Genomic DNA, 26,832 nt, shown 5'->3' on the forward strand with positions numbered 1-26,832 from the left:
TCTGTCTGCTTGCCTTTTGTTAACTATATATATATCTGGTAATATGTTTTCTGTATTTTCCTGTGAAACATCTGCCAATCATGATGTGATGTTATTTGACATTAAAGTATTTTGTGAAGTAATTTGTCACTCCCCCTTTAAAAGCTGACAAGGTCCGATACCAGAACGTGTTTTCAGACACCGCACTTCAAAGAGAAGCCATAGGTCACTCATATGGTAATTTATTATGGTAAAGTTTTGCCGATTCAGTGACCACCATTTCCGCTGTTAAAATTAGGATATCAAAAATTATTTTTTTATCTTTTGAAAATCATTTCATTGATTTGAAAAGGGGCTGATGCCGAAAAAGATATTATAGAAAAATCATAATACTTGCGAACACATTCCAAAGTATTTTTATGAAACGATAAAAAGTCAAGTCTATTGAGAAAAAAGCAATTCTAGCGCGGTTTTTAAAAAAAAAAATTGATATAATTATTGAGAATAAGAAACAGGCTGACACTAATCACATAATCGATTTGAAGAAATACATACATTTCCTCTAATATTTATACAGTTTGAACACACCATGGTCCAAAAAAAATAAAATATACACAAAATTAGGTAACGGTTGTTATTTCCGTTATAATTTCAGTATTTCAAATAGTTTTTGAGTCCCTTCACTCTGAAAAGCTCAGATATGCAGCTTGACCACCATCGTCTCCCGAATCATGTCCCGAGTCACCATCGCTAATATTTGGCGAAGGTGCAAAAGAATCTCTTCCAGACCAAGCGTTTACGGAGAATTTTTCCGTTGCCCAGCTGCCCGAGATAGACTGCAGTTCTGCGCTTGATGCATTCCCACTGTTTCCTGTTTCGACCGACAACACACTTTGTGTAAGCGACATTAAGTCTGTTCTGAGTGAAGCTGTCGAGAAATTAGAGATTCTTCTTCTGGTTGCGCATAGTTGAAGCGAATCCAATACTCCAGTATTGAATCTACCCGTTTCAACCCAATGACGAACTGGGTCTGAAAAAATAAAAGAAAGATAAAGCAAAGACAAAGTGGACCCCTATACCTATAAAAAAATATTTGAGCGCTTTGTGATTTCTTTTTTATATCAGTAAAAAGTATAAAAATAATCGGTAAAAAGTATGAAAATAATAGTTCCTAGAAGATAAAGAATGATAATTTGAACAAAGCGATCCATAAATCCATTTTTTAACTATGTTGTTTTATCTAAAAAAATTTTTAAACTACGCAAATCAAGCTAAAGTTGAAAGTTGTATTGAATTTGACTGATCGTAAGTCCGTAATCGTAATGCCAAGTCGCTGATTTTGTAAAACAAATCGCGCACGATTCAGAGATGATGAAATTACTTTTTAATTGATGGTGTTAACTCAGTTTTTAAGACATTAACAGAGAGTAATTTTCTGATACTGTTCGTTCTGCTTGCAATGAAGCCAGATGGAGCATTTATCAAAAAATACCTCTGGATCTTAAAATTAAACTGAACGTCGAATGTGCATTTTGCGCTTATAGTACAAGCCACGTTAACTTTTATATTTCTTACATGCGGATATTCATGACATCAATTGTTTTTTAACAGCTAACCTCAGGATAGTTGTCTACAAATCTTGTATATTTGTTTCGCTATGCTGTTCTTGATCTATATTCTACGATATAGAATTTAATATTCAAAACCTCAGAAATGTAGAATATATATTGCTGAACAAATTTCCAAAATTTTGGGAATTTATTGTATTGCATTGGCAAAAAAAATTCGGATGGTCTATCAGTTCATCACGACAAATACGGCTGGGTATTTTCGAATACCTGATAATTTCAGAATGAAATCGAATATTTTTTTTAATCGAATCTCGAATACTTGGGAGTCAATGAGAGCAATGTACATGTATGCGACTGTTTTATTGTAATTGGTCCTATCGACACATGAATTACAGAAGACATAGAATACATCACCCTGACAGATTGTTTACCGGTCACACACAATGGCATACACTTTTTTGTCAATAGAAATGTCAGAATTGCGTTGAAAAATATGACTTCAGAAAAAAAAAATTGGGGAATTCACCTCGACCATTGGCGAAAAGAAAGAAAGATGGCGGCGATTCGAAATTTTGCTCTGATTCGATTCGAATAATTTACTATTCGAAATTCCTAGCCATAACGACAACCATTGAATATGGACGAAGGTATTACTGAATCAGTACATGTCGTACACGCCTCAATTTAGAAAGGTCAGGAAAAAAGTTTGCTTACTCCTTTAGGTAAATAAATATCATCCCTTCTTTAAGGTACGGCGGCTCCGGCTGATCGCCGTGACATAGTATTGGCCAGCTTTTATTGATATTTTACTTTTATGAAGTAAATTACTCTGGGTACCACCCTTTTACTGACCTGCCTTCAACTTTCTGATTTTTTTCTTTCTATTAGGTTTGTTCTAGGTTAGATTAGATTGTTGACCGAAAAAAAGAAATGAAAATTTATGGCTGTACACGGACAAGATATATGACTCTTGACGATGTTTCTTGCAAGAACCGGTACTTTTATTCGGCGTTGCTTACCAATTAAGCAGAGATCGTGTTATTAAAAACAGTTACAAGCTTTTAAAAGGCCGGAAACACATAATGTTCCGGCGCATTTTATGGCTACTTCCCTAAAACGTGTTCAATATGGCACAAACCTTGTCTAGGATTGGCTATACGCTCGTTCCTTTGAGGTTCAGCCGAAAACAATAGAGAACGACTGTTTCGAGGTTGATTTCTTCCTGTAAAAAAAGATGGGGAATTGCAATGCGTATCGATAAAAATAGAAATTTGTTGCTTGTTAGCAACGGCTATTACTTTTTTTCAAGTCGAAATGAATTCATATCACCCACTTCCAGAAGTGCATGGTATCTCGCCGCCGAAGTGACTCCGTGCCAGTGGGCCAATCGGTTTCGCATTTTCCATTACTTTATATAGAAAAGTGTCTAGAAGGCTATTACTTTTTTCAAGATTCAAGTTTGACCCGTTGAATGAATTCATACCACCCACTCGATAGAGTGCATGGTACCTGGCCCCAAGGTAGCTCCGTGCGTCCAAAAGCTTTGGCAGGACGTCGATTAATCATTTACTTAAGCCACCAATCACCATCTGGATGAATGAAAAAATGCCACTCTATTCAAATGTAATCTAATGCTGAGAAATTGCGTTTGCCACAACTTTACTTTTTTACTAACCTCTATCTGGGTTCACAAAATGAGAGGACATAGGTGCAGAACGACTGGCGGGCCGAACCGGCGGGTCTGTGTGAGCTAAAAAGATTAAAAGGATGTAAGTCAATTTTTTATAACACTGTACAAAAAAATTGGTACTAATTTTTGTCTAGATTTCTTGTTAGCTTTCGATATGCACTTTGGAAAAGTTACGTTATTATTTTCCTAAATTTTGGTTTAGTAAAAAATGGGTGAGATATAAGATTTCTTACCTAGAATATAAAGGTTACACCCCAACAAAAAATACAAGTAATATCAAAAACTATGTTATATTTTTACCTTGGTGATCGGGTTGTTCATCTGTATACAGGAACTGATACCTGGAGCGGAAATCAGAACTGGCCCTTGGTCTCTCCATAGTGTGCAGTAATTCTCGTTCCCGTTGGGCTGTATGAGCAAACGTAAAAGTCAATCGTAAAATTGTTGATCCAGATATCGAAGCAGTAAATACCATAGTTTCCAGCGATAAAAAGCTTTTTGGAGCAAATCTGTGATTTCTGAGGACTTTTTGCGTATCCACCACAGGTAGTTCGAGTAGTAAAGTAAGCACTGATGCGTAAGTATTTACTATGTTCCGGGATATTAGCTATCTTTTTTTATGTACAATATATATATGTCGAGATTAGACATTTCATATTCTGATAAGAATGCAATAAATATTCAAGTACTATTCACTACTAGTCAAGTAGAAAACTATTTACGGAATATTGCAATTCCAATTACTACGGCTGACGTTGATCGAAAATTTCCAACAAATATTTTTGAAAATCTGTTTTTATTGCTCTCTAGCACCAGCACGTAGAAAGCGACCTGATTGGTGATTAACACCTTTATACACACACAATGGCATACACTTTTTTGTCAATAGAAATGTCAGAATTGCGTTGAAAAATATGACTTCAGAAAAAAAAAATTGGGGAATTCACCTCGACCATTGGCGAAAAGAAAGAAAGATGGCGGCGATTCGAAATTTTGCTCTGATCCGATTCGAATAATTTACTATTCGAAATTCCTAGCCATAACGACAACCATTGAATATGGACGAAGGTATTACTGAATCAGTACATGTTGTACACGCCTCAATTTAGAAAGGTCAGGAAAAAAGTTTGCTTACTCCTTTAGGTAAATAAATATCATCCCTTACTTTAAGGTACGGCGGCTCCGGCTGATCTTCGTGACATAGTATTGGCCAGCTTTTATTCATATTTTACTTTTATGAAGTAAATTACTCTGGGTACCACCCTTTTACTGACCTGCCTTCAACTTTCTGATTTTTTTCTTCCCATTAGGTTTGTTCTAGGTTAGATTAGATTGTTGACCGAAAAAAAGAAATGAAAATTTATGGCTGTACACGGACAAGATATATGACTCTTGACGATGTTTCTTGCAAGAACCGGTACTTTTATTCGGCGTTGCTTGCCAATTAAGCAGAGATCGTGTTATTAAAAACAGTTACAAGCTTTTAAAAGGCCGGAAACACATAATGTTCCGGCACATTTTATGGCTACTTCCCTAAAACGTGTTCAAAATGGCACAAACCTTGTCTAGGATTGGCTATACGCTCGTTCCTTTGAGGTTCAGCCGAAAACAATAGAGAACGACTGTTTCGAGGTTGATTTCTTCCTGTAAAAAAAGATGGGGAATTGCAATGCGTATCGATAAAAATAGAAATTTGTTGCTTGTTAGCAACGGCTATTATTTTTTTCAAGTCGAAATGAATTCTCTGGGTACCACCCTTTTACTGACCTGCCTTCAACTTTCTGATTTTTTTCTTTCTATTAGGTTTGTTCTAGGTTAGATTAGATTGTTGACCGAGAAAAAGAAATGAAAATTTATGGCTGTACACGGACAAGATATATGACTCTTGACGATGTTTCAAGAACCGGTACTTTTATTCGGCGTTGCTTACCAATTAAGCAGAGATCGTGTTATTAAAAACAGTTACAAGCTTTTAAAAGGCCGGAAACACATAATGTTCCGGCACATTTTATGGCTACTTCCCTAAAACGTGTTCAAAATGGCACAAACCTTGTCTAGGATTGGCTATACGCTCGTTCCTTTGAGGTTCAGCCGAAAACAATAGAGAACGACTGTTTCGAGGTTGATTTCTTCCTGTAAAAAAAGATGGGGAATTGCAATGCGTATCGATAAAAATAGAAACTTGTTGCTTGTTAGCAACGGCTATTACTTTTTTTCAAGTCGAAATGAATTCATATCACCCACTTCCAGAAGTGCATGGTATCTCGCCGCCGAAGTGACTCCGTGCCAGTGGGCCAATCGGTTTCGCATTTTCCATTACTTTATATAGAAAAGTGTCTAGAAGGCTATTACTTTTTTCAAGATTCAAGTTTGACCCGTTGAATGAATTCATACCACCCACTCGATAGAGTGCATGGTACCTGGCCCCAAGGTAGCTCCGTGCGTCCAAAAGGTTTGGCAGGACGTCGATTAATCATTTACTTAAGCCACCAATCACCATCTGGATGAATGAAAAAATGCCACTCTATTCAAATGTAATCTAATGCTGAGAAATTGCGTTTGCCACAACTTTACTTTTTTACTAACCTCTATCTGGGTTCACAAAATGAGAGGACATAGGTGCAGAACGACTGGCGGGCCGAACCGGCGGGTCTGTGTGAGCTAAAAAGATTAAAAGGATGTAAGTCAATTTTTTATAACACTGTACAAAAAAATTGGTACTAATTTTTGTCTAGATTTCTTATTAGCTTTCGATATGCACTTTGGAAAAGTTACGTTATTGTTTTCTTAAATTTTGGTTTAGTAAAAATTGGGTAAGATATAAGATTTCTTACCTAGAATATAAAGGTTACACCCCAACAAAAAATACAAGTAATATCAAAAACTATGTTATATTTTTACCTTGGTGATCGGGTTGTTCATCTGTATACAGGAACTGATACCTGGAGCCGAAATCAGAACTGGCCCTTGGTCTCTCCATAGTGTGCAGTAATTCTCTTTCCCGTTGGGCTGTATGAGCAAACGTAAAAGTCAATCGTAAAATTGTTGATCCAGATATCGAAGCAGTAAATACCATAGTTTCCAGCGATAAAAAGCTTTTTGGAGCAAATTTGTGATTTCTGAGGGCTTTTTGCGTATCCACCACAGGTAGTTCGAGTAGTAAAGTAAGCACTGATGCGTAAGTATTTACTATGTTCCGAGATATTAGCTATCTTTTTTTATGTACAATATATATATGTCGAGATTAGACATTTCATATTCTGATAAGAATGCAATAAATATTCAAGTACTATTCACTACTAGTCAAGTAGAAAACTATTTACGGTATATTGCAATTCCAATTACTACGGCTGACGTTGATCGAAAATTTTCAACAAATATTTTCGAAAATCTGTTTTTATTGCTCTCCAGCACCAGCACGTAGAAAGCGACCTGATTGGTGATTCTAGCACATTCGTACGGCGAGAAAAAATGTTTTTATAAAAGATGTCAAATGTCCCTGAGGACCATTCCGTTATATATGGTCCAAATTAGCTTTTAGCGAATTACCCGATATTTGGGGCATTGTTCGAACTTATTCTTTAGGAAACTGCTCTCTTAGTGCTTTTTATTTAAAGCAGGGGTCGGCAAACTGCGGCCCGGAGGCCAAATGTGGCCCGCGAGCTAATTTATTGTGGCCCTCGAACGACCCTACATTTAATACATGAAACAAAAATTGATCCTAAATTTATTATTGTCTCCACACATATTTATGTGGTATATAAGTGCTGCTGTACGGCACTTGTTTTGTAACAAGCAGCGTCAGTAATATGTCGTTCGAGTTAATATTGATTTCTAAATTCAAAATCGAAGGGAAGCTTGCGATGTCGGTTGAGCATTCCAAAGTGCATGGACGAAAAAATATTTTTCTTTTGTGTTCATTCCAAAACCAGTGTTCTCGATATGCTCAGTCAGCATCGCAGTTATTAAGAGATTCAACGTTAAACTCGGATTAAACGGATTTTGGGTTTCCTTCAACCTGAAGCCAGAATCGAAATCAATATTTTTCGTCAGGAATTAGGATTTGTTTCTGGTCATTTCTAGGAGAGTCACTTAGCCAGTCACCGAACTCGTAATACAACTAAAAAGGGGAAAATTGGAATAAAATTATGGCATAACCCGAACCTGGTACACATACTATGTTCTGGTGTCCGCCATCTATGTTTACATACTTCGGGAGCGGCCGGGCTAGTACTATTAGACTAAATAGGATATTGATTGCACTGTATGTAATACTCACTCGCAAATCCGAAGCTTTCCTCTTTTTGCTCCAAGCCCCGGTCTTAATTTTTTTCCATTTTGACGATTCTTTTTTGTCTAAATTATCATTGCATAAAATTTATTTAGTTTCATACACAAATATGTTTGTTATATGATGAACTTGTGTGTAAATTTTATCTATTTCAGTGCGCGATGGCCCAGTTGAATTCAAACCTCATTCGCATGACCCGATGTTCATTTAATCAATTGAAGTCCGAATTGAGGAGGGGACATCCTCAACTCTACGGCGCTGCTCCTCAGCCGAATTTCAAGTATGCATAATCTCAGCTTTTTATAAAAGTATTTTAACCGACCTGAAATTTTCTGGGAAGCTAATTGCTCGGAAATTCTCACCATTTCGTCGTCCATCCCAGATCTTTTCGCTGCCTGAACATAAGTATCAAATTCACTATATAGTATAAGTAGAAAAATTATGCAGTGAGTATCAATTGGTGGGGCGCGGCACACAAGTGGGGCATAGGCAATTAGATGTGGGGGCGTTAAGCTATTAAAAAATATTAATATTTGGTAAATTTAATCTTTCCCGCCTTATTTAGGATATTTACATTTCTCTATTTTTTTTTCTCGTTTCGTCCACGTATTTTCAACGTGTTTTTTTGAATAAAACATACTTTCGCTTTATTATATGTTATTTGTAGCTTATTGTTAGCTGGATACTATTGAGTTGTGGCGCGAGACTTGAAAAATTCTAAAAAGGGGGCACGACTAAAAAAGCTGTGAACCAGTGAATAATTGGGTTTGGTAAAAGCTCAAAGTATTTGCTCAAATTCTCCAACGTAACAATATGATATGTTTGCGTCTTATTTCATTGATACGTCTACACTTACTATGTTTGCGTTATCAGATCGGTTGCTCCGTTTGCTCCCTGGCTTGTATTGCTGCCAAGCATCTAGTCCAATTCTAGTCACCAATGTTATTACTTTCTTTTCCCTGCACTTAGTTGCTCGATTATATACCATTCTGACTGCTTCTTTGAACTAGAAAAAATGAATAAATAAAAACAAGTGGAAAAATAATGTCAAAACGACACGAGGCAATTTATAAATTATAATTTTTGATGAAGGAATAAGCATGTACTATAGAATTACTAGATTGCAACCAATTTTAACTTAGGTCAAGGACTTATTTCAAGTTGTAATTATAACGGGTATAACTTGGATATGGGTTTTTCGCTACAGCCTATAGATCTGGTCAAAGGGCACGATAGTCTTATAAATAGTTGACAGCGCCATGGCCTATGTTTGTATCATGGGATATAAATCTTTGATTCACTTCCATGCTCAACACCTTTTTTTTTCGAAGTGTAGTAAATAGATAGGCAGTTTCGAATCAAAAAAAAATTTAGTTATTAATATAGTAACATAATTCTTATATACCAGTGGCTACTTCCACAAAGCTTTCTTTGGCCTGTAAAAACGCCGCCTATGGAAATATATGCGCTGAATTCAGAGCGAGTACACGGGGAAATATACCTTTCACTGGAGATATTCGTGGAAACTCCCCGTTTTCTATATCGACTGCAGCCCAACTTCAGACGTTTTTGCAGTCTTACGTGTTTAACCGGAATACTAGTATACTGCAGCATCATGAACACAATTGGCAAAAGATAGAACGAAACCAGCAGACTCAATATCACGACTCTCTGTCGCATTCTCGTAAAAGACTCACCGAGACGCTTAATTTGCCGCGATAAACGTCAACGTCTTCCATGTGCTTCACAGCTTCAAACCACTTAACTTCGGGGCTTTTTCTTGTCTACAATAACAAAATAAACAATCATGATATAGCGGAGTCGGAAAATTTGCACCCAGCTGCGACTCAAAACTCCGATTATTTTAAAATATGAATCCGATACAAAAAAATTAATCCCAACTCTGGCGTTTTGTCGACTCTTTCGAATATACATCGAAAAATGTTGTAATATAAAAAGATAACGTCATCATTTAAAAATTAATCCCGACTCTGGCGTTTTGTCGACTCTTTCGAATATACATCGAAAAATGTTGTAATATAAAAAGATAACGTCATCATACAGAATAGTTACGCATGGTATAAAAATTGACGTCATAATGCAAATACATAAATAATACAAAAAGTTTCAATAATTACGACGTCATAATGCAAAAAAGTTTTTATGATTTTAAAAAAGACATCATAAAAAAAAATTGAATAAGATTACGCCATAATACAAAAAGTTTCAATAATTACGACGTCATAATACAGATTTTATGATTTCGAAAAAATTTAAGTCATAATATAAAAAGATGAAGTAATAACAAGCGATGAAGACGTATCACAGTTTTTAAATAATTATCATCGCATATCGAAATGACTTTAAATAAACCATGGTATGATATGTCGGTCGCCCAAAAACAAGTTAACAGAATACTGAGGACGTTTCTCACCTGTTTCTTACCCAAGGTTAATGCCTGTTGGAGAACAGCTTTGTCCTTTGTTGTTAATTTTGACTTACATACGCCTTGACAGTTTGCCAAGTTGAGTTCTTTGGAGATTCTTCCTTTGGCCAATAATTCGTGTAAGTGGATGAAAGCTGTAGTGTTGAGAGTACAGCCATTCAAATTGACAATCTTCAACTGAAAGCATTTGAAAAAAAACAAGATAACAGTGCTATATATGAACACGAAAACTGAAACGACGTATGTTATTAATGTCGTTTAGTTATATTGTTAATATTTATAGATACATTATAACTATTTAACTGTGCAAAAGCCAGGATGTGAGATGTGCGTATCACTGGATAAGGATTTACTAGACAAGGGGAGTGCAACCTATACAAATAAATAGGTGAAAACGCGGGTCGGCCTTTATTCAACATAGGCTATCTAGTAGTTGCAGGCTTAAAAATTTGGATTATTGATCTTATGATAGGCGCTGTTCGCTTCGCACAAGCTAGTTGTTAGGGCAGTATAAAGTCATGGGCAAAAATAAAAAGTCGCACCCCCGCTTTCGTACAGTTCAAGTAGTTTATATATGTGCATAAATAAGTATCATAGTAATTATAAAAAAGTGAGGAATATTAATAATACAGCGAATACGAAGCAAACTTCCTTCCCAGGTACGACAAAGTTCGTCATCGGGCACGAAATGCTCCGCGATTTAGAAACGTTGCAATAATATATTATATGATATATATGATGTACGATATATATCACTATTTATTTACCGATGTTTTTACCTATGCCGTTTAGTTAATAGTATTACTTAATATTTATGCACAAATTATAAACTGTACAAAATCCGGAGTGCGAATTGTTCGGAACACTGGGTCAGGGGTGGGCAACCCGTGGTAGGCGTGCCAAACTTGGCACGCGAGCCCATTTATTCGGCACGCGAGTGAGGCCTCAGAAACGAGATAATTCTTCTTTAGATAAAACGTTTCGAGACTCTAAATTATATGATGAAATTCGGTGTTCGTTTATTCATTATATATCGTTTGTTAATAATCCGCTCTTTATTTAAATTCATTTTGTCCTTTCATGACATATGACCACAATAAAAAATATTATGACATAACAAATGAGTGGGCTTTCGAGATATTTTGTCGAGAAGAGCGCAGCACTCATTTGGCTATACTCTAGCGTAATACCAGTATAGTTCATCTGTGCCATCTTTTTCTATGTTCATGCAGTTCTACAGCTCATGTTGGTTAGAGTTACTTGCTAACTTACTGTTATAAATTGATTTCAAATGAAATATTAGCGATTAGAGAATGGAATACAAGAGAGAAGTGCAGAAAACGAACTATTGCGTGATTGGGATGTCATTTCCGAAAATTTTTCGTGTCTTAAAAACTTTGCAACTGCATTACTCTCCATGTTTTCATCTACATATGCTTGTTAATCTCTGTTCTCAGGTATGAACTTTATTAAGTCTCGTAATGGGAGTAGCCTGAAAGATGAAACCAGTAGTTCGTGTATTCCTTTGAAATTTACAAAATACAAACCCAATGTAAAATCTCTATCTGCGGTAATGCTGCAGCAGAAGTCTCACTGATATTGGATAGGAAAAGTAATCGAATCTATTTCGGACTGATATTTTCCCGAATCGTGAATCTGTCTGCACGCGAGAGAATTTTGTCGTTAAATTTAGCCGATTTTGACACGCGAGCCGAAAAAGGTTGCCCACCCCTGCACTAGATAATGATCTATTACAATATTTATTTACTCATCTTTATATGTGTTTTACTTATCCGATTCACACTTCAAACTAGGCTCTAAGCAGTCACTGATTCGTGAAGAACTCTTTTAAAAAGAGGAATTTCATCGGTTGGGCATGACCCATGACCTTCCTAATTTATTACAACCAGGGTGAGGAAGTTAATTCTTATTGTATGAACTTTATTACTCTGAAAAAAAAAATGTAAGGAGCTCTCACTTCTCTTTGGCAGTTCAATATTCCGGCCAACAACCTTTCAGAGTTTTCTTCGTTAAGTTCTCTTGGAACTTCGATGGAATTGACAACCCCGCGGGTGATAAGGTCTATAATAGCATCAACACACTCATTGTTGTGAACGTTGTCCATCAAGTTCAAATGTACGCTCTGAAATTATAAAATAGGAATATTTAGAGAAGATATGCTCAATGAATAAACTGAATAAAATAGGCTGAGGGCTCCAGAAGGTAGTGTACCAATATCGAGGTAACTAATTTTGTTCGCCTATTTTACATCAATTTATATAAAGTTGGACTGAAGCCTATGGGCAGGGGGTATATTTACTTGGCTAACACAGACAGTCGTCGAACTCGTAATAGAACTAAAATATTCACAGTTCAACCGGAAATCTCAAGGAAAATCGGATCAAAATTATGACCCAACCCAAACCTTGTACATATATTACGGGAGCAGGTTCGAAATTACGATGGCTCCGGCTCCGGAGTCGCAGTGTATTCAATCTTTGGCTCCAACTCCGGCGCTTTATTTTTTTATGCCGGAGCTGGCTCCAGCTCCGGCTCCATGGCCATCATCAGTGGGGCAGCCCAATAACGCACTTTGCTAATTGTTTTCTAAGCGTGGAATGTTATTTAGGCTGTAAACAACCTTTAAGTCGGTGTCATGATAATTCCTTTTTGTTCCTGCATGTAACTTGTGAATCCACTGAGAGTTATTATTTGCTTTATTTCCGGGCGAATCGGTCTACCCAGCATATATGGATTTTACATGTAACCCTACAATAAGACGGGAAGAAAAATCGACTTCTGGAATGATCGCAGCGTTTGCGCATTCGGTAAAATAGCTCATAATGACTTTTTCTACCACATATTTACTGTCTTTCTATTTTATTTAAATTTTTTTCAACATAACTGGCAATCATGTCGGCCAAATTAAATTTGTCGTGGGCCATTCTAAAGCAAAACTTGGTGTTTTCTGTTTTATTTTTAGTATTTTATAATGTCGCTTTTTGATCAGGAAAATTTGGTTTGCGAATTCACTTTTTTATTTATCTTAGAATTTCATCACCGATGAATATGTAATATTTTGTTTTCTCACAAATATGGTGCGCGACACAAAACACATGTTTTGAGAAATTGTGATTAAGGGAAAAAAAAACACTGAAATAAAAGATGTTATGGCCTAATCTTTATGCCGACGAAAATAATTTACGCTTTTCACAAAATCCAACGCACATGTGATAGTAACGACAATAGCCTTTCATCTCATGATACATACACGAATTCGGGCAACTCAAATATGATAATAAAAGCGTTGATATTCCAGATACACAGAGCGAGAAAGCCAATTAATTTAAACAGGCCTGACGGGGAGGCAGTATTTTACGGTCCAAATTGAATAAGCAGACCCAAAATAATGAAAATTACCATTGTCACCCAATTAAACGCCGTCCCCTCTCCCAAATCAGGCCAAAAGTTGGTTCTAGAATCGAGGCGTATTCATAATTATCAGCGATGAGATGTTAAAGATGAATAGAGGAGTCAATTCGCAAGCCGAATTTCCACATTGGAGAGTTATTATAAGATACTAAAATGAAACGGGGAAATACTATAAACTTTGTTCTAGGAGACTCCCAACAGCTAAAAAAAAATGCCTTGTTAATCTCATTATTTTTTCGCCTACGACATATTATTTACCGGTTGACTTTGAAAATTATACAGTCACTAAAATAAATCTAATCACAATCAATCTTGCTTGCAATATACTTTTTATATATTCAAAAAATAACAACGGCCGCGGTGCATTTTGGAGTAGTTAAACCTTTCTTTTGTCGTAAAACGACTCAATCTCGAGATACGTTGAGCAGAATTAAGGACATTTGAAATGGATTGGATAATTCGCCACGAAAAAATCATAATATGTTACATGGAAATTCCAAAATCACTTCTTTGAAGCTCGACCGCAATCATGAAAAATTGCAGCTTAGTGGGAATGAGATTCAAAATTTTGATATAAGCGAGTAAAAAGCGACCGCTTCAAATTTTGATTCTGAACTTTCAAACATACAGGATAACTGGAAACTTTTTAAATAATATTAGGAACTAAAATTTTTAAAATGAATTATAAGCTGAAAAGGAAAGATTTTATCATTTGTAACACTATCAGAAAACGGCTCCATGGCTCCGACTCCAACTCCCCAGCGCTGTACGGGAGTACCATAAGTTGTTTTAATATATATGATTAGGTTCGAAAATATGAGAATCCATAATCTCTGATTCAGAACTTAAAGATCTTTTGTACGAAGCCCCCGCCACTCATGCAAAAATGCGTGATTTGAGAAAAAACACCACTGCCACGTTTTAAAGTAAGGAGTTAGTTATTATCCAGTTAGAATTAGGAATGATTTGAATATGTACGAGGAAATCTGCATCCTAACCCCAACCACGACTGCATAAATGGTAATTTTCATATTTTAAGCAATGGTGGGGGGGGAAATTTATTTGGATTTTATTACATCGGATTATAACAAACGAGATAAAATTGAGGTTCGATCCCCATAGAACCATAGAACACATACAATTTCAAATATATATACATATAAAAAATCAAAAAAGCTATATGGCGCATCGTGCTCAACCGTAAGAAAACGCTCGTCACCGCGCCTCTAATTACCCTTTGTGAACTCGCAGGTTGAAATTTGCGAAAGGATTGCTGGACTGCCCTCGCCGTAACCGCAGATCGGTCTAAACGGCTTTCCTCTCATCCGGAATAAATAGGTGAATCCTGTCCTATTTCCTATGCACTAAATTGTACTTACAAGTAAGCAATCATTTCTTTGCATCGATTCAAGAATTTGTAGTGTCTGGAATGGATCGTTGAAACAGGCGATCAAAGATATTTTTTCCATTTGGGAATGTAAAATGACGGATTTCAATTTGTTGAACAGAGTATAAGGAACATGACTTAAACAAAGTTCCCGTCCACATTTTTCTGGCAAAATAGATTTTAGTCGTCCCAAGTCCTTGACATTTTTCATTGTACGATCCTTACTGATAAAAGAGTGTCTGTTGTGAGCGTAGGAAAGACATGATTTCATGGCCACATTTCACCAGAATAAAATATTTTTAAGGTTTATATTTCCAGGGGATAATACTCCTAAATATAATTAGTCAAGTCTGTGAACAAAACGAACAATTTTCATTATTATTTGGTGACATTTGTCAGCGCAATACGTGGTTGATGCCTAGTAGTGGATAAAAATTTGTACTTCAGTTGTGTTTCCATAGCTACAAACCCCATGTCCGTCATCTCATACAGTGTGTAATAAACTGGGTATGCAACCTACTTGGCCACAATAGGCCCTCTGATTTTTCAGCATTTATCATTGACTATGTTTAATCGCATAGCAAATGAAAATAATAAAAGATAAATATACAGACAATCGTCTAATTGGACATCCTAACGCTTCAAAAATGGCAAGGCTAATAAATATAGCATTACTCAAACAAGCGTTCTTCTTGGAATTGTGATGTAAATATTTGCTATTTATTCTAAGCGTTTTTCTGCCAACTACACAATTACTCAGCAATTTTGGTAATGACAATAAGAAATATGCATTAGGATGCTAAACAACTCGCAATACATACAATACATAGAGTAAGGCCGTGAGTCCCCTAGCATGTCACGCGACCGAGACGAGTCGGGACGTCAGCGGTGGTGAAAGCCATCCATAACAGTAGAGCCTGCCGTTCGATGTCGAGAACGGTCAAACCGAGAATAGTAATGGAATATATTACACCCTGGGTGAGGTGGGTGGCATGGGATTTAAAGCTGAGATGTACAATCCGGGATGTCAACGCAGTTCAGCTCAAAACGCTTCTCCTCTAGCCATTGCATCGCCAAATAAGATTGTGCCGTGTAAGACAGATATGTCATATAACCCTAATAGTTAATTTGTGACCTTGATACTGCTTACTTATCATCTGTATTTTAAGTCATGATAATAATACCCAGTGCATCTAGAAATAGATGGATTTATCCCGACAAGCCGCCAATTTGTTTTAGGTATTAATAATTTCAAAGAACCTACCTAGCTTACCGCGCCTTTCAATACTCTAGTCTAAAATACATTACTCACTGAGGGTTTAACTAGGGCAGGTAATAACTCGATTCTAGCATTGTTTATATATTAGAGAAGAAATTTAAACTTAAATCTAATAAAATCTATTTTGGATGCAAATTTTCAATACTAATACACATTGTCAAGGGATATCGAGTCATCGACTCGTCTCAAGTTGAACACCTAAATGGAATGACACGGACTCGTCACCAACTAACTGTCAAAGAGACTTAACTCAGTGGTCGACTTGATTTCAGACTTGGATAAAATAGTAATGATCAAATTTTAATGCTACTATATTTAATTACTTCTATTATATCTACAACTCTGTACTAACTAAATCTTTTGTGGCAAAGAAATTATACAAACTATATATAAAAAAAAAAATTCTTGCAACCTCGAAAAATCTAAATTACTTCCGCATAGCCTTGATTATTCAGAAGGAAACAACATTTTATATTCGTTTTCTGAGAGCTTCTCTCTCTATAGATCATTGAAGAACTACGACTGCAGAGAAAAATATTAAGTAGCACATGTACATCTACAAACAAAGCATAGAACAAAGCTAATACATGGACTGTGGAAATGGACTCGGAATTTTAGACTATCAATGGTGAAAATTGAATTGTACAGCGATTCAAAAATAAAATGAAAGAAAGCTTGCACACCCAAAGTTTTTATTAGTTGAATTTGAATTTCAAAAGAGCTGCAAAAAGGGTAGAATTTTGAGTCGAAAGTCTCTACATATACACATATAAATGAGTATTTACACACAGTGTCTCAGTTAAAGCATAATCCTTTTCCAGTTTTTGCGCTGTTTTGATGATTGAGATCCTGAGCTATGTTTAATTTAAGTGTTTGTGTCTTAATTATAAGTATATAAATAAATGATATTTATTAGTGATGAGGAATGCAGTCGCAGAACTCACGCTATAGCACTGGTTTGGTGTACGTCTAGCGCTAAAATTTGGTAGACCTCACGCTTATTGTTCTGGCGTGGGCTACATCTCACGGCAATGTTTGATGACTCACGATATACTGCTCAAACAATGTAGATCTCACACTATACTACTAACCTCAGCTAAACCTCACTATAAACTACTAACCTTCGAATAATTCCATGATAACCTACTAGACCAGTAGATATTGCGCTATAGTACTATCCTGAGATGGCATCGCGCTATTCTAGCTCAGCGTTTCTCAAACTGTGTGCGACGGTGCCGTGAGAGGTGTGTCGCGGCGCTTTTGGAAAATAAGCTATTCGTGCTAATGATTATGTTTCTGTGGGACTAAATATCTATCCTTCTTCTTACCTTTGGTCCCTGTGGATCCATATTCATGTATTGCAAGAGTAAAGATAACTATTCTAGGCGATTCAAGAGTCTTGCTGCTCACTAACACAAACATAGTTCTGTATATATATTCTGACCAAGACCAGATGAAACGTTACAGAAATGCATTTAGTCTTAGTGTGACGTGAAAAAAAAAACGCGCTACCAAAACTGCCAGTTCATATTTGGCGCTGCAGTGGAATATGGGGCTTTCATACAGACTAACTAAGCATTGCGATTAATAAAACACCATTCTACCTTGGCTGTGCAATGATATAGTGAACCCTCCTTGTTCGCGGTCTGAATTCTTTAAAAATTGTAGTTCTTCAGTTAAAATGTTTAGTATTCTTTGTTTGTCTAAAATTCTAAATCGTGCAAATATATCGACTAAAAAATCACTAGACCGTAGATTAATGGGATGACGAATCATACCCTTGCTGAGAACGTGATTGGATAATAGACATTCATTGCGGGCGTGATCTTGCTTGAATTCCGCGATATTTACCGAATATGGGGTTTAGTTATAGATTAAGCGTTGTGATTAATAAAGCACAACTCTACCTTGGCCACGCGATTATGATACTTAACACACAAAATTGCGGATATATAAATCATATAGTAATTTGAAACATATATCCATTCCTCTTACTAACCTGCTGTCTATAGGGCAGCCCAATAACATATAATTCTATATATGAGAGGGAAATCAAATGACAATTAGGTTAGATGAGAGAGGCATTATTCTTATCTAACATTTCTAGATCTAACCCAAGAAAAATGAAATGAAAGAAACAGATCAGAAAATGAATTGTGAGACAATAACAGGATTGTACCGACTTTGTTATGACTAATTGAATTATCTGCCAAGCAATTTTGCGCTTGAAGTTTTATTTGAAAAATAAATTAACTCAAACTTGCATAGCGTGCATGAGCTTCATAAAACAAGAATGCAATGTCTCAGATATTCGGACACAATTTCAAATAACGACTTCAGAATTCAGCCAAAAGTTTTACCGAATATCATGTGTTCCGAATGTCACGTGAAGATGTTATGTTGACTTATGAAAGAATTCTGGAATTAGGAATGGAATATCAGACATTCAAATGCGAATTTACATCTGAATTACACATACATTTGTATATTTTTATTGGCCGGCTATATAAATGGTAGTGTTGATTTCACAAGCTGTTGCGCAAGGATATTGAAACTCAATACACCGAGATGCCTACGTCATAAGATATGCTAAACTATTTGCTTGTCCAGATCCTTGTAAGAGATAATGAGATGTCGCATTATATTTTATTTCACAGGAGGTTCAACAATATTTTTCCAAAGCTTCGTTTAAATGATCATACTTTCGTCTAGAGCAGGGGTGGGTCTTTGGCCAGCATCCGTAGTTTGCCCATGTCTGATCTGATGCCTTTGTAAGAGTGAATGTGATGTGGGTGTCATTTTCTCGATAGTCGATAATCGATTTCTATCTTACGCTTGTCTACAGTCTAAGTCAGAGCGAATACAATCTAAATATTTACAGATATAACCAAAGCTTGCAAACTAGATTCCCAAAATGGGATGGCTAACCATTCACCCGCAGGTTTCAAAGTTACCAAACATATTTTTGGTGACCGTCCAAATCAAGAATTGATACTAAAAATCAGTAACATATCCCTGGGGCGTAGGGCTTATTACAGTGAGAGTAAACGGTTCCGTCTGCTGCGACTATAAAAATTTACATGACTCGTAGTTCGGAAATGAATTTCCTGGCGTGGTTGAAAATTTGATAATTCGATTCGGAAAATTTCAATGTGATTTTAGATAAAATAGCTATTAAAATTTATTTATTTATGTCAGTACTTGTTGAAGGTTAGGAATAGGGATGACTGATTAGCTCCAATTGCCATTTGAACGGAGACCTTTGTAGAGGTCTATTGGTCTGTCACATAAACAGAAGGTAATTTGGGGGTGTATAGCCTTTAATGTCATTCGAATGATATCATCCGTGAAGTAATATTGGGCTGTCCTATAGACAAAAGTTTAGAACGGGGATCTTATTGCCGTTCGAACGGTGTACAATGTACGAAGTTATTATCATTTATCGTTATCATTCACAAATTTCCAAGCATTGCTTCGCATACGGAAATAAACGTTTACGAAATTGCTCCGCGGAAATAATCAAGGATGAAGAACATAAGCATATGCTTCTAAAAAGCCGTGAATGAATTTAAGGCCCTGATGAGTACGTAGTGGACAACATAGCTAAATCGTTGTTGTTGTTAGGGTATGAAAAAAACGCTTCAATGGATCGGTATATATTAAACTGTCAATACTTCGATATGAAAGAAGTTGCTGAAATGCTATTACTTTATAGTCTGAACCCGATACTTCCCAAATTAATTCTGTTTTTATTTAAATCATGGGCACACTTTCGTATGACATTTGTCCGACATTATGCTGAGAGTGCGTTATTCATTTGAATTTTGTGTTCATATATTTGAACTTTGCCATCTTGTTAAAAAGGCAACTGATGGACATAAACTGACCGCGATTTCCATTAGATATAGGTATATTACGAGATGTTTTACTGAATTAACCGCAATTGACACTATGTACAAACAGTCTCTGATACATTTGGAGGTTTATTTTCGAAAGAATCGGGAATCTTCCCTATCAGTAATCTTCTACCTATAGTCAACAAACACCAACTTATTTATAATCTTCTCTTCGACTACTACATATACAGTATTCCATTATTTCTATTTATTGTTCCACCTATTACGACAGCGTACTGCCTTGGCCGTGCTACCTGAACTGCCAGATCAATTGAGCGCTACGCGTGTCATCGGTATTCTTGAGGGAGTGGTATGCTGTGGGTAATAATTAAAACATGTTGAAATTTTTAGGGCTTCTCTCGTTTTAAGGATTATCGAGATGAAAAATATCTTGTTCAGAGGAATATTTTCGTCCGCGGAGCGTTCTCTGAATTCAGTTTTTCAATATAGTGATCAAAGGTGACAACATTAGAAATTGAGAAAGTACGGAGTAAACAAGGAAAAAAGACTTTCAGTATAATATACAATATCCTAGTACTGTCCGAACTTCTTTTACTGAATCTTTTCCAAAGAACCTTCGTTTTGTAAAGCCCTTTTTCAACCTCTAAGTTTTTCCGGCTAGAGCGGTTTTCTTTCATTTTCAAGTTTCTTTCCTGTCGTATACTATCACAAGAGAGCAATGCCTAAATATATGGACACGAAGAGCAAAACGGAGTAGTACGGTTATGTAATCTTTCGCAGTGAACTATTGGCACTGCAGCCTTTACTACTTCGCCTGACTAACAAAAAAATTAACGCAAACGCGGATGTACTCAGAAAGTATGTGAACTAAGATGGCCGACACCGGAACGTAGTATGTGTACCAGGTAAGGGTTAGGCCATAATTTCGGGTACAAATACTACGGGAGTCATTTGGCTAGTCCTCGTACTGGAACTAGAATAAGGAAAATTGGATAAAATTATGACCTAACTCAAATCGGGTACACATACTACGTTCCGTTGTCCGCCATTTTGGTTCACATACTTCGGGAGTACCAACGCGGAACAGCTACAAGTTGCGAAAATTTCAATTTTGATGACGCCATTGCGCACCAAAAACGAATTCCATAGAGGCCACATTTTTTTCAAATAAATGAAAAAGTAATAACCTTCTAACGACATATATCATTTTTAACAACTAAAAATGTCAAAGCAATCGGTCCTGTGATTTTACCATTTGCATGCTTTCGCTTTACTAATTTTGTTGAGGTTCGAGCCATTACTCTAAACTATCTCCAAAAACCTTTGTCAGCCATCCATATCGTAATGTAACAAACATGAGTTTTGAATTTGAGAATTTGACTTATAAACACTGGAATCGGACTCTTTTTAAAGAGGAAACTGAAGTAAAAGCGCAGTGAGGCGTAGAAAAAGTAGTAACAAAGCGTGACGCTGTTGTATTAAAAAACCACACTTCAGTAACTTCTGGATTTTACGAAGAAACTCTATTGAAAGCCTACGTCATGATTGAAACGCTGGGTAAACTCTAATTCTCATATATAAAGCATAACCTTGAATCAACACTTACCGTGAAGTATATTAAAAAAAAAGTGGACCTCCTGAAGTATGCGCACCAAGATGGCGCACATCCCGAACTCAGGTTGCGTACCAGGTTAAGGTTCAGTTAATGCGACATATTGGTGCGCATACTTCAGGAGTACCAAAAAAGTTTTACTCGAATTATCTACCCAACCTAGTGGAATTGATTGGACTATCATGTTATTGCTCACCATTATTTTTCTAATCTATTTTCGTATATTTTCTATGTTAAAATAATTTTTTTTCAAATTTTCGTTGCTCCTTTTTCTGTTTACCTCACCGAAAACTATTGCCTAACCTATTTTGTTTTAATCTAAGATAAAATTATGATTAGTGCTAGTTTTGTATTAATTTACGACACTCGTAGTCTTGCGAAATGACGAAATAAAACGGCGACGACGCGGATACAAAGACTCGTTTTTTCATAAATAGGAACACAATGCGTTTGTTTGTTCATGTTTTATCTATCGGGTACGTTACAAAGGAACCCCTTGGTTCGCGGTATGGCGTGTTTAACATTTTGTGATCCATTCATAAAGGGTCGCGTTGTCCTTGTAGGTATGACTTATGACATATGGAACTTTCATACTGACTTGCGATTAATAAAGCACCATTCTACCTTGGCTGTGCAATGATATACTCATTATATTGAATATTTCGTGTTCGCGGTCTGGCTTCTTTGCACAAATTGTATTATCTACTGGATGGGCGAGGCGGCTCTTATTTTCAGCTCGGATTCGCCTAGTGCATTCTAGTCTTTAGAATCCATTAACAATCATCAGGCCATGCCTAATTGAGAATCTTAATTGAAAGGTATGTGAAGATGGGATGTTGACTTACGAAAGAATTCTGAAACTTGGAATGGAATATCGGACCTTCAAAAACGAATTGACATCTGGATAACACATACATTTGTATATTTTTATTTGCCGGCCATATAAACGGTAGTATTGGTTTCACAAGCTGTTGCTCAAGGATATTGAAACTCAATACACCGAGATGCCTACGTCATAAAATATGCTAAACATCATTGTTTATGTTTTTAATTCCAGTCAATTCAACTATTTGCTTGTTCAGATCCTTGTACAAGATAATGAGATGTCGCATTATATTTTATTTCACAGGAGGTTCAACAATAATTTTCTAAAGCTTCGTTTAAATGATCATACTTTTGTTTTCTAGAGCAAGGGTGGGCAAGGTCTTTGGCCAGCGGCCGTAGTTTGCCCATGTCTGATATGAAGCCCATATGAGAGTGAATGTGATGTTGGTGGCATTTTTTCGATAGTCGATAATTCGTTTCTATCTTACGCTTGTCTACAGCCTAAGTCAGAGCGAATACAGTCTAAATATTCACAGATATAACCAACGCTTGCAAACTAGACTCCCAAGCTGGGATGGCGAACCATTCACCCGCGGGTCTCAAAGTGACCAAACATATTTTTGCTGACCGTCCAAATCAAGAATTGATATTGAAAATCAGTATTACAGTGAGAGTAAACGGTTCCGTCTGCCGCGACTATAAAAATCTACATGGCTCGTAGTTCGGAAATGAAGTTCTGGGCGTGGTTGAAAAGGCTTCCATAATCCAATTCAAAAAAATTCAATGTGATTTTAGAAGAAATAGCTATAAAAGTTTTGGTATTTATTTCAGTACTTGTTGAAGGTTAGGAATAGGGATGAATATATAGCCCCAATCGCTATTTGAACGGAGACCTTCGTAGTGGTATATTGGCCTGTCGCATAGACATAAGGTTACAGGTTAGTTGTGGGTGTATGGTTTTCATCGTCATTTGAATAATCCTTTCCGTGAAGTAACATTGGGCTGTCATATAGACAAAAATTCGGAACGGAAATGTATACGTGGATCTTATCGCCGTTCGAACGATGTACAATGCACAGAATTATTTAACTGAATATATGTTTCAAATAAACAACTGAATAACATCCTTTGTAATGGGCAGATATAAAGACGAAAGTATCCATTTCACACCCTTTCATTGTTTAAGGCACTTGAAACCCAATCCACCGATATACCTACGTCAGAAAGTAATACTAAGCAATAAGCAAGTAGGTAGAGTTTATAGACCAGGGGTGGGCAACCTTTTTCGTCTCGCGTGCCAAAATCGGCTAAATTTGATCACAAAAATTCTTCTGCGTGCCGACCAAAATTAAAAACAATGCTTTCCTATCTTCAAAGCAAAAATACACAATAATAAACCATTTAAACATGTACAGACAGATTCACTATTCGGAAATATATCAATCCGACAAATAGTATTGTTCACTTTTCTTATTCTATATCAGTGAGACTTCTGCTGCTGCATTACCGCTGATAGAAATTTTACTTTGGGTTTATATTTTTCAATTTCAAAGAAATACACGAACTACTGGTTTCATCTTTCAGGCAACTCCTATTACAAGACTTAATAAAGTTCATAACTGAGAACAGAAATTCACAAGCATATGTAGATGAAAAACATGGAGAATAATTCAGTTGCAACTATTTTAAGATATGAAAAATTCTCGGTAATAGCATCCCAATCACGCAATAATTCGTTTTGTGCACTTCTCTCTTGTATTCCTATCCCTAATCGCTCATATTTCTTTGGAAATCAATTTTAACAGTTAAGTTAGTAAGTAACTCCATCCAACATCAGCTGTACAACTTCATAAATCAATCAGAAATGAAGAAAAAGGGTGGCACAGACGATGTACGTAACAATGTAGCCAAATGAATGGAGTGTTCTTCGCGACAAAATTCGTCGAAAGCTCACTCAGTTAATACGTCATAATATATTTCTTTCTAGCCATATGTCATGAAAAGACAAAACGAGGTCGAATGAATAACGGATTGTTAAGAAACAATAATGAATAAACGAACACCGAGTTTCATCACATAATTCAGAGTCTCGAAACTTTTTATCTGAAAGAGAATGTTCTCGTTTCTGAGGCCTCGCTCGCGTGCCGAATAAATGGGCTTGCTTGCCAAGTTCGCACGCGTGCCAGGGGTTGCCCACCCCTGTTATAGACTAATATATAAAAAGTCAGTTTTGGAGGTTTTTCTCTTTAATATATAGCATACGAATGGGACCAATAAATCGATTTTCCTATGGTAAATTTCTGTTATAGCGGCTGTAGAAAAAAATAAAAATGCTGTGTATTGCAGCTGGTGCCCGTAAATTTGCTCTGGAATAAGACCAATTCACTTATGAGTGAGTGAGTGCATCACCGTAATTTTATATAGTTTCAGTACCCTTGGCATTTAGGTGTCCGCCTGTAACATTGCTCGTAGATGAGTTCTTGAGCGTGGATGTTCTTTGTAAAAGTCTATGAAAAATTTACCTAGCAAGACATGAGGGTGTCTACTAGAATGGTTTTCATTTATTTACATTTTCAAAATTTTGATGATCTTTTAATATTCCTGCCAGAATCAGCCTCCATTTTGTTTTGAATACAAAATAACTAGGAAAATGGCGACTCGCTGTCTATACGATTGTTGGACACACAGCCTCTCATTCCGCTATCTCATCATAGTTAGCATATGATAATGTCCCCTATAAGCAGTTTATTTTCATTTATTTTTAGCACTCGACAAAATTTGATATTCTTGCTCTCTGTGGTGAAATATGTCTAGGCGCAGACTCATTTATGCAAAAATAATTGTCGTTTTAGGTATAGAAATCAAAATGGCGGTCGTAGACACGTATTTTCAATCAATCATTTAGTATTCAATTCGCTATTCTTCGATGGTCAACATGTGGCAGTGTACCCTAGACGCCTATTTTTCTGAAATGACTACGATTTTTAAGGTACGCATAACGCTCTTTTTAAAGTTAGATCATCTCAATTTATTTTGGTGAAGGCAAAATAATTTTCGTCTTATTTCCATATTCTAGAAATATTAGAAATTTAAATATATTTTACTTCGTCCACAATATGATACGAACGCTAACTACGGCACGAAGTAGAGAGGTGTTTAAAGTGTTATTTTGATTGTTAGATTCCGAATCCCAATATGATATAAATCGTAATAGACGCACCGTCTCCGTCAATTTCATGCTCATATTCAACTTTTTATTACAAGTTAAATATCTCCGACTCATACCATATTTTCACAAACTAACCCAGGAGGTAGTAAATTGCATATTGAATGCAAATTATATTCAAAAATATGTGTTCTAATTTGAATAAATAATAAGAGTATCTTATAATAATACGTCTTATATTAAACGACTGTGGTGAAGTATAAATAGCTTCGATTTGAAAATGCTGAATAAAAGCTCTGAAAAGCTCTGTCGCTGTAACGGCACACCTTGGTTTTTTACGACTCGCTGCGAAAATTAGGGTCGACAATTATTACATTCGCTGTTTTTCGAAGCTTTTATGCAGAAGTAATTAGGTCGTAATGTCATAAAATCGTTGAGTGAAGTGTCAAATTTGCATACAAACAATTGTGAACTTCTCGGTTGTATTTCAGGTATGACATTGACTGTGGCATTGTTTTATTGGAAAATAACACAATAAAAAAGTAAAACTAACTAGTTATAGTTAGTGATTAATCCTCTTCTATCCGGCGCAATACCACTCAAGTTCAAGGTTTTTAACTACAATTTTTTACCACTAACTTGCATATTTTAAATACTATTGTAAACACGCTAATTAGCGTCATCTCGCGGAAAATAACTTTAGCATAAGCTTTTTGTACCGAGTTAGATTATTCGTATATATATATATATATAATAATATATATATGCAATAACGCATTAAATGTTCAATTTAATTATTTTATATAAGTTAATAAGATAAAAACCAAATGAAGAAAAGTGAATTGAGCATAATGAACTGTCGCACTTCCTGTCACTAGAATTGGAATGAGCAGATATATTTGTTATGACCCTAATAGTTATTTTGAAGTGAGACTTGACAAATTTAATAAAGAGGGGAATGACTTAAAAAGATTGAGAACCCCTGGGCCATAGTCAATAACCCGAGCTTTAAATAACAACGTTTTACATTTTATTTTTCAGACTTCGTCATATAAAACTTGAAATAAACAGTAGATCTAAGCTATTTACCTATCGCACCATAAACGATAAATTTAGAAAAAGAATATCTTGTGACCAGTTGTGAGATTCAGAAATTTCACGCGGGTACACGCGAACCCGTTCTCGAAGCGGCATGATAATTCGCGAACCTGTTCCTTTTTATTTTTTCAGACTTTAGACGACCGTGAGTGGACGACAAGCGCTATACCTGGTGTTTCAGAAGTTAAGTATTAGATTT

General features: G+C 36.1%; 2 protein-coding genes across 3 annotated transcripts; both read right to left on the minus strand.

The window, feature by feature from the left end:
* Nucleotides 1-224: 224 nt before the first annotated feature.
* Nucleotides 225-4,762, minus strand: LOC144432137 (uncharacterized). Of its 2 annotated transcripts, XM_078120242.1 has the most exons (5): nt 4,406-4,762; nt 3,541-3,648; nt 3,226-3,300; nt 2,689-2,772; nt 225-1,009 (listed from the first exon to the last, which is right to left on the minus strand). In XM_078120242.1, exons 2-5 carry the CDS (start codon nt 3,617-3,619, stop codon nt 660-662), a joined length of 588 nt encoding a protein of 195 aa, XP_077976368.1. In that variant the 5' UTR covers nt 3,620-3,648; nt 4,406-4,762; the 3' UTR covers nt 225-659. The 2 variants fall into 2 exon arrangements, with proteins under 2 accessions (XP_077976368.1, XP_077976367.1); XM_078120241.1 differs by having other exon boundaries at nt 3,541-4,762.
* Nucleotides 4,763-5,258: 496 nt separating this feature from the next.
* On the minus strand, nt 5,259-15,141 carry LOC120341133 (uncharacterized). Its single transcript, XM_078120240.1, has 10 exons — nt 14,789-15,141; nt 11,956-12,120; nt 9,966-10,154; nt 9,229-9,315; nt 8,388-8,537; nt 7,854-7,926; nt 7,520-7,596; nt 6,142-6,249; nt 5,827-5,901; nt 5,259-5,373 (listed from the first exon to the last, which is right to left on the minus strand). The coding sequence occupies exons 1-9, from the start codon at nt 15,065-15,067 to the stop codon at nt 5,839-5,841; spliced, it is 1,191 nt and encodes a 396-aa protein (XP_077976366.1). The 5' UTR covers nt 15,068-15,141; the 3' UTR covers nt 5,259-5,373; nt 5,827-5,838.
* Nucleotides 15,142-26,832: the final 11,691 nt, after the last annotated feature.

The sequence above is a fragment of the Styela clava genome, chromosome 14 (genome assembly GCF_964204865.1).
Source record: "Styela clava chromosome 14, kaStyClav1.hap1.2, whole genome shotgun sequence".
In the NCBI taxonomy this organism is placed as follows: domain Eukaryota; kingdom Metazoa; phylum Chordata; class Ascidiacea; order Stolidobranchia; family Styelidae; genus Styela; species Styela clava.

Bases quoted from the DNA above. Each gene is read 5' to 3' on its own strand.
- LOC144432137 (XM_078120241.1), bottom strand. From the start codon at position 3,715: ATGGTATTTACTGCTTCGATATCTGGATCAACAATTTTACGATTGACT. The intron at 3,301-3,540 runs GTAAAAATATAA...TAATCTTTTTAG, and splicing joins TGAACAACCCGATCACCAAG to CTCACACAGACCCGCCGGTT. The intron at 1,010-2,688 runs GTTTGTGCCATA...TTATTTTTTCAG, and splicing joins TATAGCCAATCCTAGACAAG to ACCCAGTTCGTCATTGGGTT.
- LOC120341133 (XM_078120240.1), bottom strand. From the start codon at position 15,067: ATGAAATCATGTCTTTCCTACGCTCACAACAGACACTCTTTTATCAGT. The intron at 10,155-11,955 runs GTGAGAGCTCCT...AAATGCTTTCAG, and splicing joins TATTGAACTGCCAAAGAGAA to TTGAAGATTGTCAATTTGAA. The intron at 7,597-7,853 runs GTCGGTTAAAAT...ATGATAATTTAG, and splicing joins AGCTTCCCAGAAAATTTCAG to ACAAAAAAGAATCGTCAAAA.